The 12,562-nt window shown below is 48.8% G+C and overlaps 1 protein-coding gene across 1 annotated transcript in view; it reads left to right on the top strand.

Annotated features, from left to right (window-relative positions):
• Window positions 1–12,562, top strand: part of PGBD5 (piggyBac transposable element derived 5) — a 113,251-nt gene that overhangs the window by 62,192 nt on the left and 38,497 nt on the right. The window contains exons 2-3 of the mRNA XM_046654360.1: window positions 2,685–3,112; window positions 8,986–9,120. Of these exons, the coding sequence (XP_046510316.1) occupies window positions 2,685–3,112; window positions 8,986–9,120 (563 nt within the window). The remainder of the gene's footprint in view (window positions 1–2,684; window positions 3,113–8,985; window positions 9,121–12,562) is intronic.

Genomic DNA, 12,562 nt, shown 5'->3' with positions numbered 1-12,562 from the left:
CTCTAGTCGCTGTTGAAAAGAGGGTGGTCAGTTCCTAGCTTGGAGTGGGGGAATATCTTTGGGGGATTTGGGCATTATTCAACCACTGTCAATCCTGCCCTGTGTCTGTGGGCCTGCTGCAGCATCCTGGGTTTGAGGGAGTGGGTGATCCCTGGACACTGAGGGAACCAGGTGGGTGATGGTGATGGGGCTTTGAACGAGAGACATGGTGGTATGGTAGCGTGGTGTGAGGAATGAGAAGGCGAGGGAAGGGAGGTGATATATAAGTTTATTACCTGGCAATGCACTCAACATGCAAAGCCTCCATCCCCAGCGCAGACACCAAGATAAACCTGGTCAGGCACCTGCTCTTCCTCCTCCAGGTTCTCCCTACCACCCTGCCCCCATCCCCACCCCATTTCCCATCCTGCCTTTGCATTTTTTCCAACGTAAGTTCTCCTTTCCCTTTGGAGTTAACTTTTGGCTGTGCATTGTAATCCTACTTTGCCCACCGTGAGATGTGTGCATCATGGAGGTGGAGGGAGGTGGTGTGGTTTGAAGACCACGCGTCTGACTTAAGTTGCTTGCCCACATTGTGTGCAGGAGAGCTGCATCCCTTCTTGTCCAGATGGGATGCTTGTGAGAGTGGAAGTGCTGTATTAACAATTATAGTGCGCAGTTGGCGCACTCGTACTGGCTTTGGGTCAGGTGGGACGAAGATCACCCCAGTGTAAGGCACTTAGAAGTGGGTGACCTTGCGCTGTGTCCTTAGACTTCTGAGCTCCTATTTTCTCACCTGCAGAATGGGATGATGCTTCACAAGGATGTTGTGAGGATCGCGTGGGGTAATATCTGGAGAAGCTTCCTGTAAATGAATCAAATGTAAGAGAGTCTTGTCTTGGCTGGGAATGCTGCCCACTCCTGGGGGCCATACTATTAAAAATGGCCATATTATTAAGTTGATGATAGGAATCAAATCTCCTGAATAGCGGTTTCTCCCTCCCTCCCTCCCTCCATTCCTTCCCAGTGACTGGCCTGTGCCAACACTTTTCAAATACTAGGAATCACAACTGAAAGGCTGTCGCGAATGCTTGTAAATCGAAACTAAACAGATAAGGGGGAGTCGCTGCCTCCCAATTTCTTCATTAAGCAGTTGGCCAGGTCAGAGTTTGCTGTGTGAATTCATTTTGAAATGGCCTGGGATGCAAAATTACTTTAAACATAACTTTCAGAAGAGAAAATTCCATTGTGCTTACTCAGCATGATAGTAGCAATTAAACTGCTGATTTTCCTCCTCTTTGAGAGCTACCCCTGAATGATTTATGCCTTCTCCACCAGAGGCTGCAAGGTTTTGCTGAAATAAAATGATTTTCATTAAAGGTGGGTGTGAAGCTTCAGGCCATTCTTGTTTACCAAGGCCCCTCTGTCTTCTTGGCCTCGTTGTCACGCCAGCCAGGGCCACCTCCTCCAAGACCAGTTTGGTGCCCGTGGTGCCAGGACTGCCTGGTGCCCTTCCAAAAATGGTTGGTGAAAGTGAATATGGTGGCCACTTCACTCTCTGGGCCTCAATTTCTTCTGTAAAATGAGGGCAGTTAGAACGTTCTGAAGCCCTCAGCCTGCCATCATTGGATTTCTGTTGATAATTTCTCAGTAAAGGTTACCAAGTCTTAGGAACCTCTCCAGGGCCAAGACTCTCTGCTGGATGCATTCACTGCACCCTCCCCATTCATTCTGCCCCACACAACAGCCTTGTAAAAGCAGGTGTTACTGTGCCCGTTTTATGAATGGCAGAATTGAAGAAGTTTATCTGACTGTGCAGTTAGCTAAAAGTAAATTTAGGATTTTAGCTCCCAAATCCGTCCATCTGAATCCAAAACCTGGGCTGTCTTGTATACATTGTCAGTCTTAATTTTGCTGTAGAAAACTTGTTTTTCAGATACTGCATAAATCACTAGTAGAGGGAGGTTATTGGGGGGAGGGGTTTAAAATTCACATCTTTTATTAGAATCACTCTATGGATGTACTAGAAGCAAAGCTTGTCTCCTGCAAATCTCTACATACTGCTAACCTGGCTTAGGTCTCTGCATGGAATTGAAAGCCGTATCACTTAAGGACAGCTATATCTATGTATGTTTGCACATATATGTATATTTCAAAAAGCTGTTTTTTGCATTAGTCAAGAATTGTGAGCTTTTTATTGTATTGGTGAAATTATCTAAACAAACCCCTTTGGATTTATTCACTGATAAATGTAAAGTTACCACATAGACAATACCTAATAAAACCTGCAGTCTCACCTTGATAGAATCTTTCAGGCCCCAAGTGGTGACTTATTTACAAAGTCATCTTAACTTATGAGAAAACAAAAGCCAGGGAGGCCTAGCTAGGCTCCTGTGTTCAGAACTCAGTGTGTCTTCGCGTCTCCTCCCCGTCCCGCAAGTGTCCCTTTCTCTTTGCATCAATATTTCTGAATTTGCCAGATGCATAAGACTGTGGCACGTGCAGAGTGAAGAGAGGACACTGGGTGGTGTGCTAGGACACAGATGACTGGAAACATGGAGTAGGGCCCCGTGCCTCTGTCTTGGGGGAGTGAGCTCCTCCTGGAAAGGTGGCACTCAGGCAGAGGCCCAGCAGCGGGAGGTGCATTCCTGCTGGACCAAGGTGTGGAGTTGTAGCAATAAGCGATCCGCCTGTCTTTGTTTTAGGTCCAACCCGAAAGATGCCCCCCAGTGCCAGTGCCATGGACTTCTTCCAGCTCTTTGTCCCTGACAACGTCCTCAAAAACATGGTGGTGCAGACGAACATGTACGCCAAGAAGTTCCAGGAGCGGTTTGGGAGTGACAGTGCCTGGGTGGAGGTGACGCTGACAGAGATGAAGGCGTTCCTGGGCTACATGATCTCCACCAGCATTTCCCACTGCGAGTCGGTCCTCAGCATCTGGAGTGGCGGCTTCTACAGCAACCGGAGCCTCGCCCTTGTCATGAGCCAGGCCCGCTTTGAGAAGATCCTCAAGTACTTCCACGTTGTGGCCTTCCGCTCCAGCCAGACCACGCACGGCCTCTACAAGGTCCAGCCCTTCCTTGACTCCCTGCAGAATGGCTTCGACTCTGCCTTCAGGCCTTCCCAAACCCAGGTGAGGCCAGCGTACAGGGGACAGAGCTCCTCGTGCTACTCACGTTACCTTTGCCTGGTTCGGTGGCAGTGGGAGCGGGGGTAGCAGCAGTGACCTTGGGCATCCTCCTGTTCCTGCTTGACTCTGAGGTCACTTCCAGGTTATCCCTGCATTCTCTGTTCCACCCACCCGTCTCACCCACCTCAGCTTGGAGAGAGATGGTAGATAACAGCTCCAAAACTCAGAGAAGTCAGAATTCACTGTTTTGCTCTGAACTGCAGTTTCCCTCCTCATTTCTCCTCATCCTCCCTCTCCTTTAATTACACTTTCTTTCCAAACTACAGTTTGCTCAGGCTAATGTTAATTTTTTTGTCATGTTCTCTGAGTATCTAGTCATCTGTTGATGGTGAAAGGGGCCAGAAGCCTCCCAGGTGCAGAGGGCGTGGCCTGGCATTTAAACCCTCCTCAGGCAGTCGGGTGCCTTGTGCTGGGCCCCACCCAGCACACACAGAGTAGGCAGGAGCCTTTGGACAGGGCCTTGAGAGAGCCTCAGACCTAACAGATAGTGCGCCTCATACCTTCCCAGCTTCCCTGACTGCTTCTAAAAGGCTCTGTTTGTTCATAGCCCCTGAGGCCTGGCCATCTGATGTCCGCCTGTGGCTGTTGCATTTGGCTATGGTGAGAGAGTTTCAGAATCATCCTCAAACTTGCTGTACTGGTCTAGTAAACTGAGGAGGTGGCTCCTTTCTGGAGATTTCTTCAACCTAAACTTCAAGAAGTTCTTGGCCCATGTGAGCCCAGTTTCCTTTGACCTGTTCCGTGTGGAGATAGAATTTTACTTTTATTTATACATTAAAAGAGACCCATCAGTCTGCCTCCTTGGTGCCTTTCCTTTAAGGACCTTCCCAGTAAACCTCACATCCTTTTTGACATTCCCCTCCAGATCCTCCCTAATTCCACGTCTTGCCTTCTTCTCTGCATAGCTGAAAAACCACAGAGTTTTTAGGGAGAGGATGTCACTCTATTTCAGGTCTGTGGGAGCCTTAAAGTGACCTCTGAAGTGTTCTCCCTGCTGCTCTGTGAACCTGCTGGGCTCGCCCTGACTTCCAGGTGTCTGTGATGTGCTTTCTGACTCCTAGGAAGTTTTACCTCGTCTCTCTGCCCCAGCCAGTGTCCCTGGTCTCCAGGGCCTGGTGCATGGGCCTGCATTCCCATGCTGATTCCTGTTTCCTGAGTTCCCTCCACTGTTCACCCAGCAGCTGAATGCCGTTTTGTCTTGTCTCCCAGTTGTTCCACTTGGCTTCTGACCAGGAGGTGGGGTCTTTTAGGGACACAAGCCCACCTTACCACAGGCCTTGCAGGACCAACTACAGGGCTGAGTGCATTACTTTTTGTTTCACTGAATATTTGCTTGGTTGAAAATGATTCGAACCAGAGACATGTTGGCTGAGTGCAAGGAAGAAAAGTAATATTCTGACCATCCATGGGGTGAGACCTCTGAAGAGCTGATGGAGAGGGCTATGATCTTGCTATGCCTAGGTGTCTCTCAGGAATCAAACAACCAGCTGTTTGGATGACTGATATTTAACAGAGATCAGGTTGCTGAGAGTCCTTCCTGTCCCTAGACTAGGGGAGCCGCATCTGTGATTATACTAATCTTTGCTGCCTGCCTGCCATGTGCCGGCCCTGTGCTGTCTGTCTGCTGGAGCTGCAGTATCAGGTACCAGAGACCTAAATCCGGGATGGTCACCATGCCTCGTGTGTCCCCTGGGTCTGGGGTGGCTCACGGGTACACTGCAGTGCCCACTAGCAAATTCTGAGGTTTGTAGGCTCACCCCTCCCAGCCCCGGGTAGAGGTGCCCTGAGAGGGCCCAGCAGCATCCCTGGGTGGGTAGTAACTAGACTGCGGGTCTGTGGTTGGGCAGTATCCAAGGGGCAGCTCTGCCTTCTCCATGTATGGTCCAGATGGCAGTGGGTGGGTAGGAGGTGAAGGCAGGGCCAGGGAGACCTTGGAGAGAAGGTCACTTTGTTCCTGCTCTGACATCTTTTCTTTGCTTCTAGTTGATAAGGCTGAGGGAAGACAAGCCTAAAATGAGGCTCAGTTTGAGGAAAGCCTCCCTGGTCATATTGGGATTTTCTGTCTCTTCCCTTTTTTCCTTTTTTTCCTTTGTATTTAATGTTTATTTTTACCTTTGTGTTTGTGAAGTTATGTTTTCTTTTTGCTACCATTTCTACCCAGTGCCCTATGTGTGGATCAGGATGCCAGCAGGAAACAAATGCTGTACTCCAGCAGGGCAGGTGGTGAGAATTAAATGCAGGGGCTGTGGACAGGGGTGTGATGGGGGTTCAGGGAAGTTACCAGAGTGGTGCAGCAGCCCGGGTTAACAGTAGTGGGAAGCAGATATCAGCCCTGGGCCAAGGAGAGGGAGCATGCCTAGGAGCAGTGAAGACCACAGCCCGGGGAGAGGCTGGATAGCACGGGCAGGCAGGGCTCTCCCATCTCTTGCTTATGCCTCCCACTTGACCAAACAAGCCAGACCCTGGGGGCCTGGATGGTGCATTTGATAGAGGGTGTCCTCCAGGCCACAGCACAGGGTAGGAAGGGTGGAAAGTGTGTCTTGGAGCAAACGGTAACCAGTATACTCCACCCGACCGACAGGCACAGGAGGCAGAGGGAAGGTCAGAGGTCACATGGACCATTTTCCAGTTGGCAGATGAAATTTACTTTTCTTCCATCTTCCCTCTTCCTCCTGACTCTGGACCCTGTTGAGCAGTTGTGTGTCAGTGGACAGGAGCAGGGTGAACTACAGGAGGTGGAGTCATAAGCTGCAGGGTGGGACTGATTTCTAACAGGATTAGGCCTTCATGGTGGCTGGGGGTTCCTGGAGGCCATTGTGCCCCTGCCCTCGCAGATAAGCAGCTTGACCTCTGTACACTGGAAAGCACTCGCCTTTCTGTGTGGAGAAAAACCTGAACTTCCCAGGGGCTTGCGTGGGGAGCTTTTTCCTTTGGCCCCCAGCATCAGCCACATTATGCTTGCTTCCTGCATTTATTCTCTCATGAAAGCTGCGTCTGCCTCTTAGAGAAAGAAGAGGGCTCCTCTTCTAATCCTTGATTGGAGAAGCTGGAAGCTCTAAAGGTTTCCTGGTTTTCCAGCTTTGCCTCTCCATAAGAGTCCCTCTTTGGGCTCTGGAACATTTCATTCAAGGAGATGAGGACTGAGCAGTGAGTTAGTTTACAGGTTGCCCTCTGCAGCCCTGAAGCATCAGGGCTCCTCTGAAGAGTCTTCATTTCTGCTTGTTGAGACCAGTGGCAACAGTTCTTGTTCTGTCCCTCCATCAGATATGTTGGATGGATTTGCTCCAGACTCCCACGAGTTGCTCTGAACCCTGCTCCCTACACGTTTCACCCATCAACACACAGCGCATTCGCCTTGAAAACTTGCACCCATCCCCTCTCCCTTGCAATCTCTGGAGCCTTTTTATTCCAGCAAATGTGACCCTTTGGAATGAGTTTAGAACTTTTACAAGGTCTTCAGAGGGCTCCCAGAATCTGATGGTAACCCAAACAGCCATGTGTACATGTGCATGTGAGTTTATTCACAAATACAAAATGGGAGATACTGCACTTCCTCAAAGCTGGGGACAGATTAATTAGAGGAGTATTTTTGAGGAGGGATTATGCAAGTAAATAAGTGGATGCTTTCTCCCCCACTGTAACGACTGCCACACCCCAAAATGAGCTTGTCACACACAGACGGGGACTAGGGAAATACAACTGGGTAACAGGGAAACGCTGACCAGCATGCAGCTGGAGGAGAGAGAAGTGGTTTTCTGGCAGGCATAGTTTGTGGAGTTCTGGAGAGCACACTGCTCGGTGCTGAGTTTAGTAATGACCCCTTCAGAATTCATTTAATGATGATAGAAAAGAGGAAAAAACTTTAGGGCCAGAAATTCTTGCTGGTCCTTTTGATGTGGTGAGGCATATCATTAAATATAAATTTGCAGCTGATTATATGTTAAATACAAGTGGAGTAGAGGTTCTTGGCTTTCTGAAGATGTGCGTGAGAGGGCAGCTTCATGTACTGTGGCCTTGGAGGTAAGTGGAACACACCTCTTTAGCAGAGGTAATCGGGCAGCCACAAGCAGGCAGCAAAAGCACTCCTTTATGTCCTCTGTTCCTTTCCCTTCTGCTCCTTTCTCCGCCGTGTGTGAGACTTGTCCATTTTGCTAGAGTGGTTCCAAATGGGGCTTTGAATGTTTTATGAGCCAGACAGAGCCAATAAGCCCGAGAAGCAGGCATGAGGGCCTGGGGTGGCACCACTGCCAGGCAGCTTCTCAGCCCCCCTTCATGGGCACAAGACTGGAGAGGCTGGCTTAATGTCCCCATACTTGCAACAACAAAATACTGAGGGGCCAGTATATACAACTAAGACTGAAGACTCCAAGGCTGTTATCTTTTTTACATGGAATCCAAGGTAGCATTAATGGAAGAATGGAGGGATACTGTCCAAATCACCATCACTAAGTATTATGCTGCATTCTGCCCTTGTCAGACCATGTTCTGACATTGCCTGGGAGCTTGTTGGAAATGCAGAAACTCAGGCCCTGCCCCAAACCTATGGATCAGAAAATGCATTTAGTAACATCTCTGGTGACTAGTTTGTTCATTAAAGCTTGAAAAGCACTGATAGAGAGCAGGAGTTGGTATACTTTTTCTGTCAGTGGCCACATAGTAAATGTTTTAGACTGTGTGGGCCATATGGTCTCTGTTACAGCCTGTCGGTTCTGCTATTGTGGCCAGAAGGCAACCATCAACAATATATAAGTGAATGAGTGTTGCAGGTTCTAATAAAACTTTAGTTACAACAGGCGATGGGCCAGACTAGACTGTAGTTTGCTGGCCCCTGATCTAGAGCATTGTGCAGAGTTCTCGGAATCCTATCATTTCCCACACTTTGTTTTACTGCACTACATTCGTAATGAAGCTTGAAATAAGATTGGGGAGGGAACTATAACAGATTCCAAAAATTTAGCCTAAAGTCTCCCCACAAAAGCATTAGCTTAAAGAAACAAAACTTTGAATACCCTTGGAGCCTATTTTTGTTATGCCATTTCTTTTTACTTTATTGTCTTGTCATTAAGAAGTCCTGTAACCATGTTATCAAGAAGTTGAAAAAGGCGAAGTAAGTGTAAGATTGCCTTGGGACTCCCATGTCAGAAAGGACCTGAGCACCTGCAGGAGAGCCCCAGACTGGGCCGCAGCATCAGGGAACTAGGTCATTTCAGGAATGATTTTTAAAAAGAGAATATTCAGCCTGGGAAAACCAAGGTTGTGGGCCAACGTGAGAGCTGTCTTGAATACCTAAAGAAATAGCGTGTGTTTTTCTTTGTTTCTCTCAGGGGCATAGGTCAGACCAATAGGTTGAGGTTAAATGTAGGTCAGCATAGAGTTGGTGAGGAAAAGAGCTTTTTAGCAGTTGGAACCATCAATGGAAAGGTTTTCCTTGAAAAGAAGTGGGCACTCACCACCAGGCATGTCCAGCTAAAGGTCAGGAGCACTGCTGGAGATCACTCTACCAAGTGAGAGTTTGGACTGAGGACCTTACGTCAGTGGTGATGATAATAATAATTTCCATTTACTAAATACCCGTTCTATGTCGGGGCTTGTGCTAAGTGCTTTGTATCCAGTTTCTTAGTTAATCCTCTCCAAAACACTGGTGTAGATATTGATATACCCTTTTATAGATGAGGAGACTCAGAACCAGAAAGGTAAAGTAATTTAGCCAAGGTCACACAGCTGATCAAAGGCACACTAGATTTGAGCCCAAATCTGGTAACCCCCTGAGCTCATACTGCCTTCCATAAGATTCTCTGCTTTTTCATTCCTGGCAGGTGCTACATGAACCCCTGATTGACGAGGACCCTGTGTTCATTGCTACATGCACAGAGCGGGAACTGCGAAAGAGGAAAAAGCGGAAATTCAGCCTCTGGGTCAGGCAGTGTTCTTCCACTGGCTTCATCATCCAGGTGAGCCCTGGGCTGGGCCCGGGGAGGCCAAGGGAAGACAGTCAAGGGACCTCAGCTCATTTGGTATCTGATGAACCTGCTCAGCCACCTTTTCACTGTAGCTCACCCAAATGTTCCAGCTGAGGCTGGGGCTGGGCTGCTCCCCTCCTCACTGGGGCAGTGGGTGGCCGGCACTGCTCCTGCACGTTCTTCCTCCCCACTCCAGCCCCTCTGGTTAAATAACAGCAGTAAACACTGATCAAGGCTCAGGCCCTCACAGAGTCGGCCAGAGGCTTCATGGAAACAGTGGGTCACAAGAGGTGACTGCCATCTCTCTTGAGAGCAGGCTGTGTGGCAGTCTCAGAAGGCCCCCTCACCTGGCAGGTATCTGTTCTACCTTCCAGTCCCAAGGACGTCTTCTTCACAGGCCACCAACAGCCAGCTGGTTAAGGTAGTCTGTCAGGAGCATGGCCCTTTGAGCCAGAATGGCCACCTGCTCACTGGCTCTGCTGTGCTCCAGGCAGACACAGGCATGTATTTCAGAAGAGGTGGCCAAGCTCTGCTCCAGGAAGAGTGTCAGATGTTGAGCTGCTAGGAGCAGCCAGGGTACAGAAGGTTCAAAAGGAGAAGGTGGGGCTGGCAGAAACCAGAATGTGGCACCTAAGTGACAGCTTCTGGCTTGGGCTGGCATCTCCTGCCATGCTGCTTGACACCTTCCCTCATTAGTCAGGTCTGCTAGCCTTGTGGTTACAGCTGACCCCGCCTCACTACACTTGCCTGGCTGCAGCCCCAGGCTCAAGGCACAGGGTTTTTGCACTCCCTTCTTCCCCTGAACTAGAGAAGGATTCATAGAAGGATTCAGCTGAGCATCTTACCACCACGTCTGCTCAGAGCCGCAGCAAGGAAAGTACACCTGCTCCAGGTAGATGTCTCTGCTCAGAAGCACCATCCCACTGTCTCACTGCAGGACTGCGGGGACCTTCAGGTTTGGCTGGGACCAGGATTTCCGGCTGGATGCTGGGCTTGAGTCTGCTCACACACAGGCTTCAGGCAGTTGCCAGAGTGGACCGATCCCAGAGCAGGTTTTCAGTCTGCATGTGTAGCCTGGGGCCTCTGTCCCTGCACAGCCTCCAGTGGCCCTTGCCACCTCTATAGTGTCCTTTGCAGTGATACTGCCGTGGGGACAGGGGAGTCAGGTTCACTTTGTCTAATCCCTCTTGAAGAACAGTCATTCTGTTACTTATTTATTTATTTGTGAATAAATGCTTATTGAGTACCTGTTACCTGCAGCATTGTGCCAGGCACTGCAGTATGAGAGCATGGTCCTGCCTTCTCGGGGACCTGCTTGTGTAGCTTTTGAATAAATGTTGCATGTGGGTTCTGTGTGCATCTAGCATCATTTCATTTTTGCTGTAAACTTGATGAGTAGCTAGGAATCATATTCATTACCTGGAAAGACCCTGAGTCTCTCTCTCTCTCAACGTACCTATAAAATCTATAAAATAAAAAGTTTGGATTGGTACCTTGAAGTTTCCTTTATTTCTAAAACTCTTTGATTCTAAGAGGTTTTGCAGCAGCATGCAGGTTTGGATTTAGAAGCCAGAATTGAAGCTGGCAGCTCCCAATCAAAAGCAATCTACCTCTCCAGGGGCAGCCTCTAAAGCAGCTGTGCACACCCGTGCTCAAGAGAACAGTCACCCTTCAGCTGCAGGCTGTCCCATGGCAGGGGTGGAACAAGAAGCTTCTCACCTCTGCAGTTCATCTTTGTTCCTAGGTCCAGTTGAAGGTGCCTATGGTGGGCAGCAAAGCAGTGAGGGGACAACTCTGCTTGTGAAGAGCCAGGAGGCACTGACAAGGAGCCACACAGCCAGGGGACAGTTGTCTTTTTAGTGTCATGTCCTTGTTCTTGGTTCTCCAGGTCTTAATCCTGGTCTGACAGCTTTTGAAAGGGAGCAGTCTGGGCTAGTCCATGGCGTGAGAAGCACAGGGCAGAGTAGTGCCTTACATCCTAAGAGCGCTCACTTCTGTATCTCCTCAGTTCTTACATCAGCCTGTGAGGTGCGAGGGTCAGCAGTATTTATCCCCGTTTCCCAGATGGGTGCTGTGGGTTCACAGAGGTTCCTGCTGGTTAGCACAGACCCAGCACTGACTGTGGCTTCTGTCCTATGACCCTAGGCTACCCCTTCTCTCCTTAGTCCTGAGGGGCAGCAACAGTCCCAGCTCTATGTGCCTTTTGTGTCCTTGTCTATGGAGAGGATGGGGTAAATTTTTCAGTGAGGTCCCTTCTGTTGCAAGATTCTATGATTCTCCCTTTTGTAAATGTCACACGTGGGGTCATATACACAAGAACGTTTTCTTAATTTTAGTTTGTCAGATCCGTTGTTCTTCTAAATGACTTTTCACCAGGGAAGCCCAGTTGCTAAGTCTCAAAGAGACTGACCAACCTGCTGCCTGAATGGCCTTTTGCCATTCTGCTGTCCTCTCACTGGCAGCAGAGTCTGCCCACCCTTCCCAGTTCTGCGGTTGGCCATTTGTTTTGCTTTGGTCAGTAGCATGCAGGCAGATGTGATGCATGAAGAGATTGGAAGGTCGTCTCCACAGTTCTTTGGCCTGTCTGCCGTGACCATGAGAGAATGTCCAGGCCAGATCACTGAGGCCTGAAAACCCACGAGCTAGTAACAGTTATTACGTGCCACTGAGCTTTTGTGGTCATTCCTTACGCGTTGACATAATTGGCCCAGGGGCCTACTGGTTAGGGTCTGCAAAGCTGGGCAGATGACTTTCTTTTGGTTATTCCATCATGGACTAAGCTGATAGCTTGAAGGGACAGTGAATTTCCAGGAGAGACCAAGGTCTTGTTTCAGCTTTGCTAGTTGGACTGCATCCTTCTGAAGTACAGCTGGGCGAGGATTAGCTCCACTTGAAAGATTCTAGATGAACGGGTAAATGAGAAAAAGAAATTCCAAATTGGGTAGTGATTTCTCAAGTGGTCCAAGAAAAGGTCAGTGAAAAAGCTGATCAGGAGCTCAGTGCAGCCAGCTTGTCTCATCTGCGCCTCAGAGGTGACAAGTTTATCTCCACAAGGGCATCTGGACGAGGAGAGAAGGCCAGCAGCTAGACAAAAATAATGCTAATGCTGATGGTCTTTAGAAGAACTTCAGTTTTCTCAGTATTTTTATAGGTTTAATGGTGTTGAATTCATTTGAAGGGAAATCTTAGAATCAGAGGAAAGTGGTTCAAAGTCCTATGTGAGTCCTATGTGAAGAGAATATAGAGAGGTATGTGGTAGAATGGGAATAAGAAGAAGAGAATAAGGGATTAATATCTTTCATTTCTGAGAGTGCAAGAGGGAGGGAGTAAAAACTTTCCAGGAGAAAGATGCATCAGATGAGCTTTGGTCACTACAGAGTGAGTCAGACCCCCAGGTAAATGCCCTTCTGCTCTGTAACGTGGTGCTGCCTTA

The sequence above is a fragment of the Equus quagga genome, chromosome 2 (assembly GCF_021613505.1).
Source record: "Equus quagga isolate Etosha38 chromosome 2, UCLA_HA_Equagga_1.0, whole genome shotgun sequence".
Taxonomy (NCBI): domain Eukaryota; kingdom Metazoa; phylum Chordata; class Mammalia; order Perissodactyla; family Equidae; genus Equus; species Equus quagga.
The sequence above is the reverse complement of the archived record's forward strand: the minus strand, read 5'-3'. Positions and strand labels throughout refer to the sequence as shown.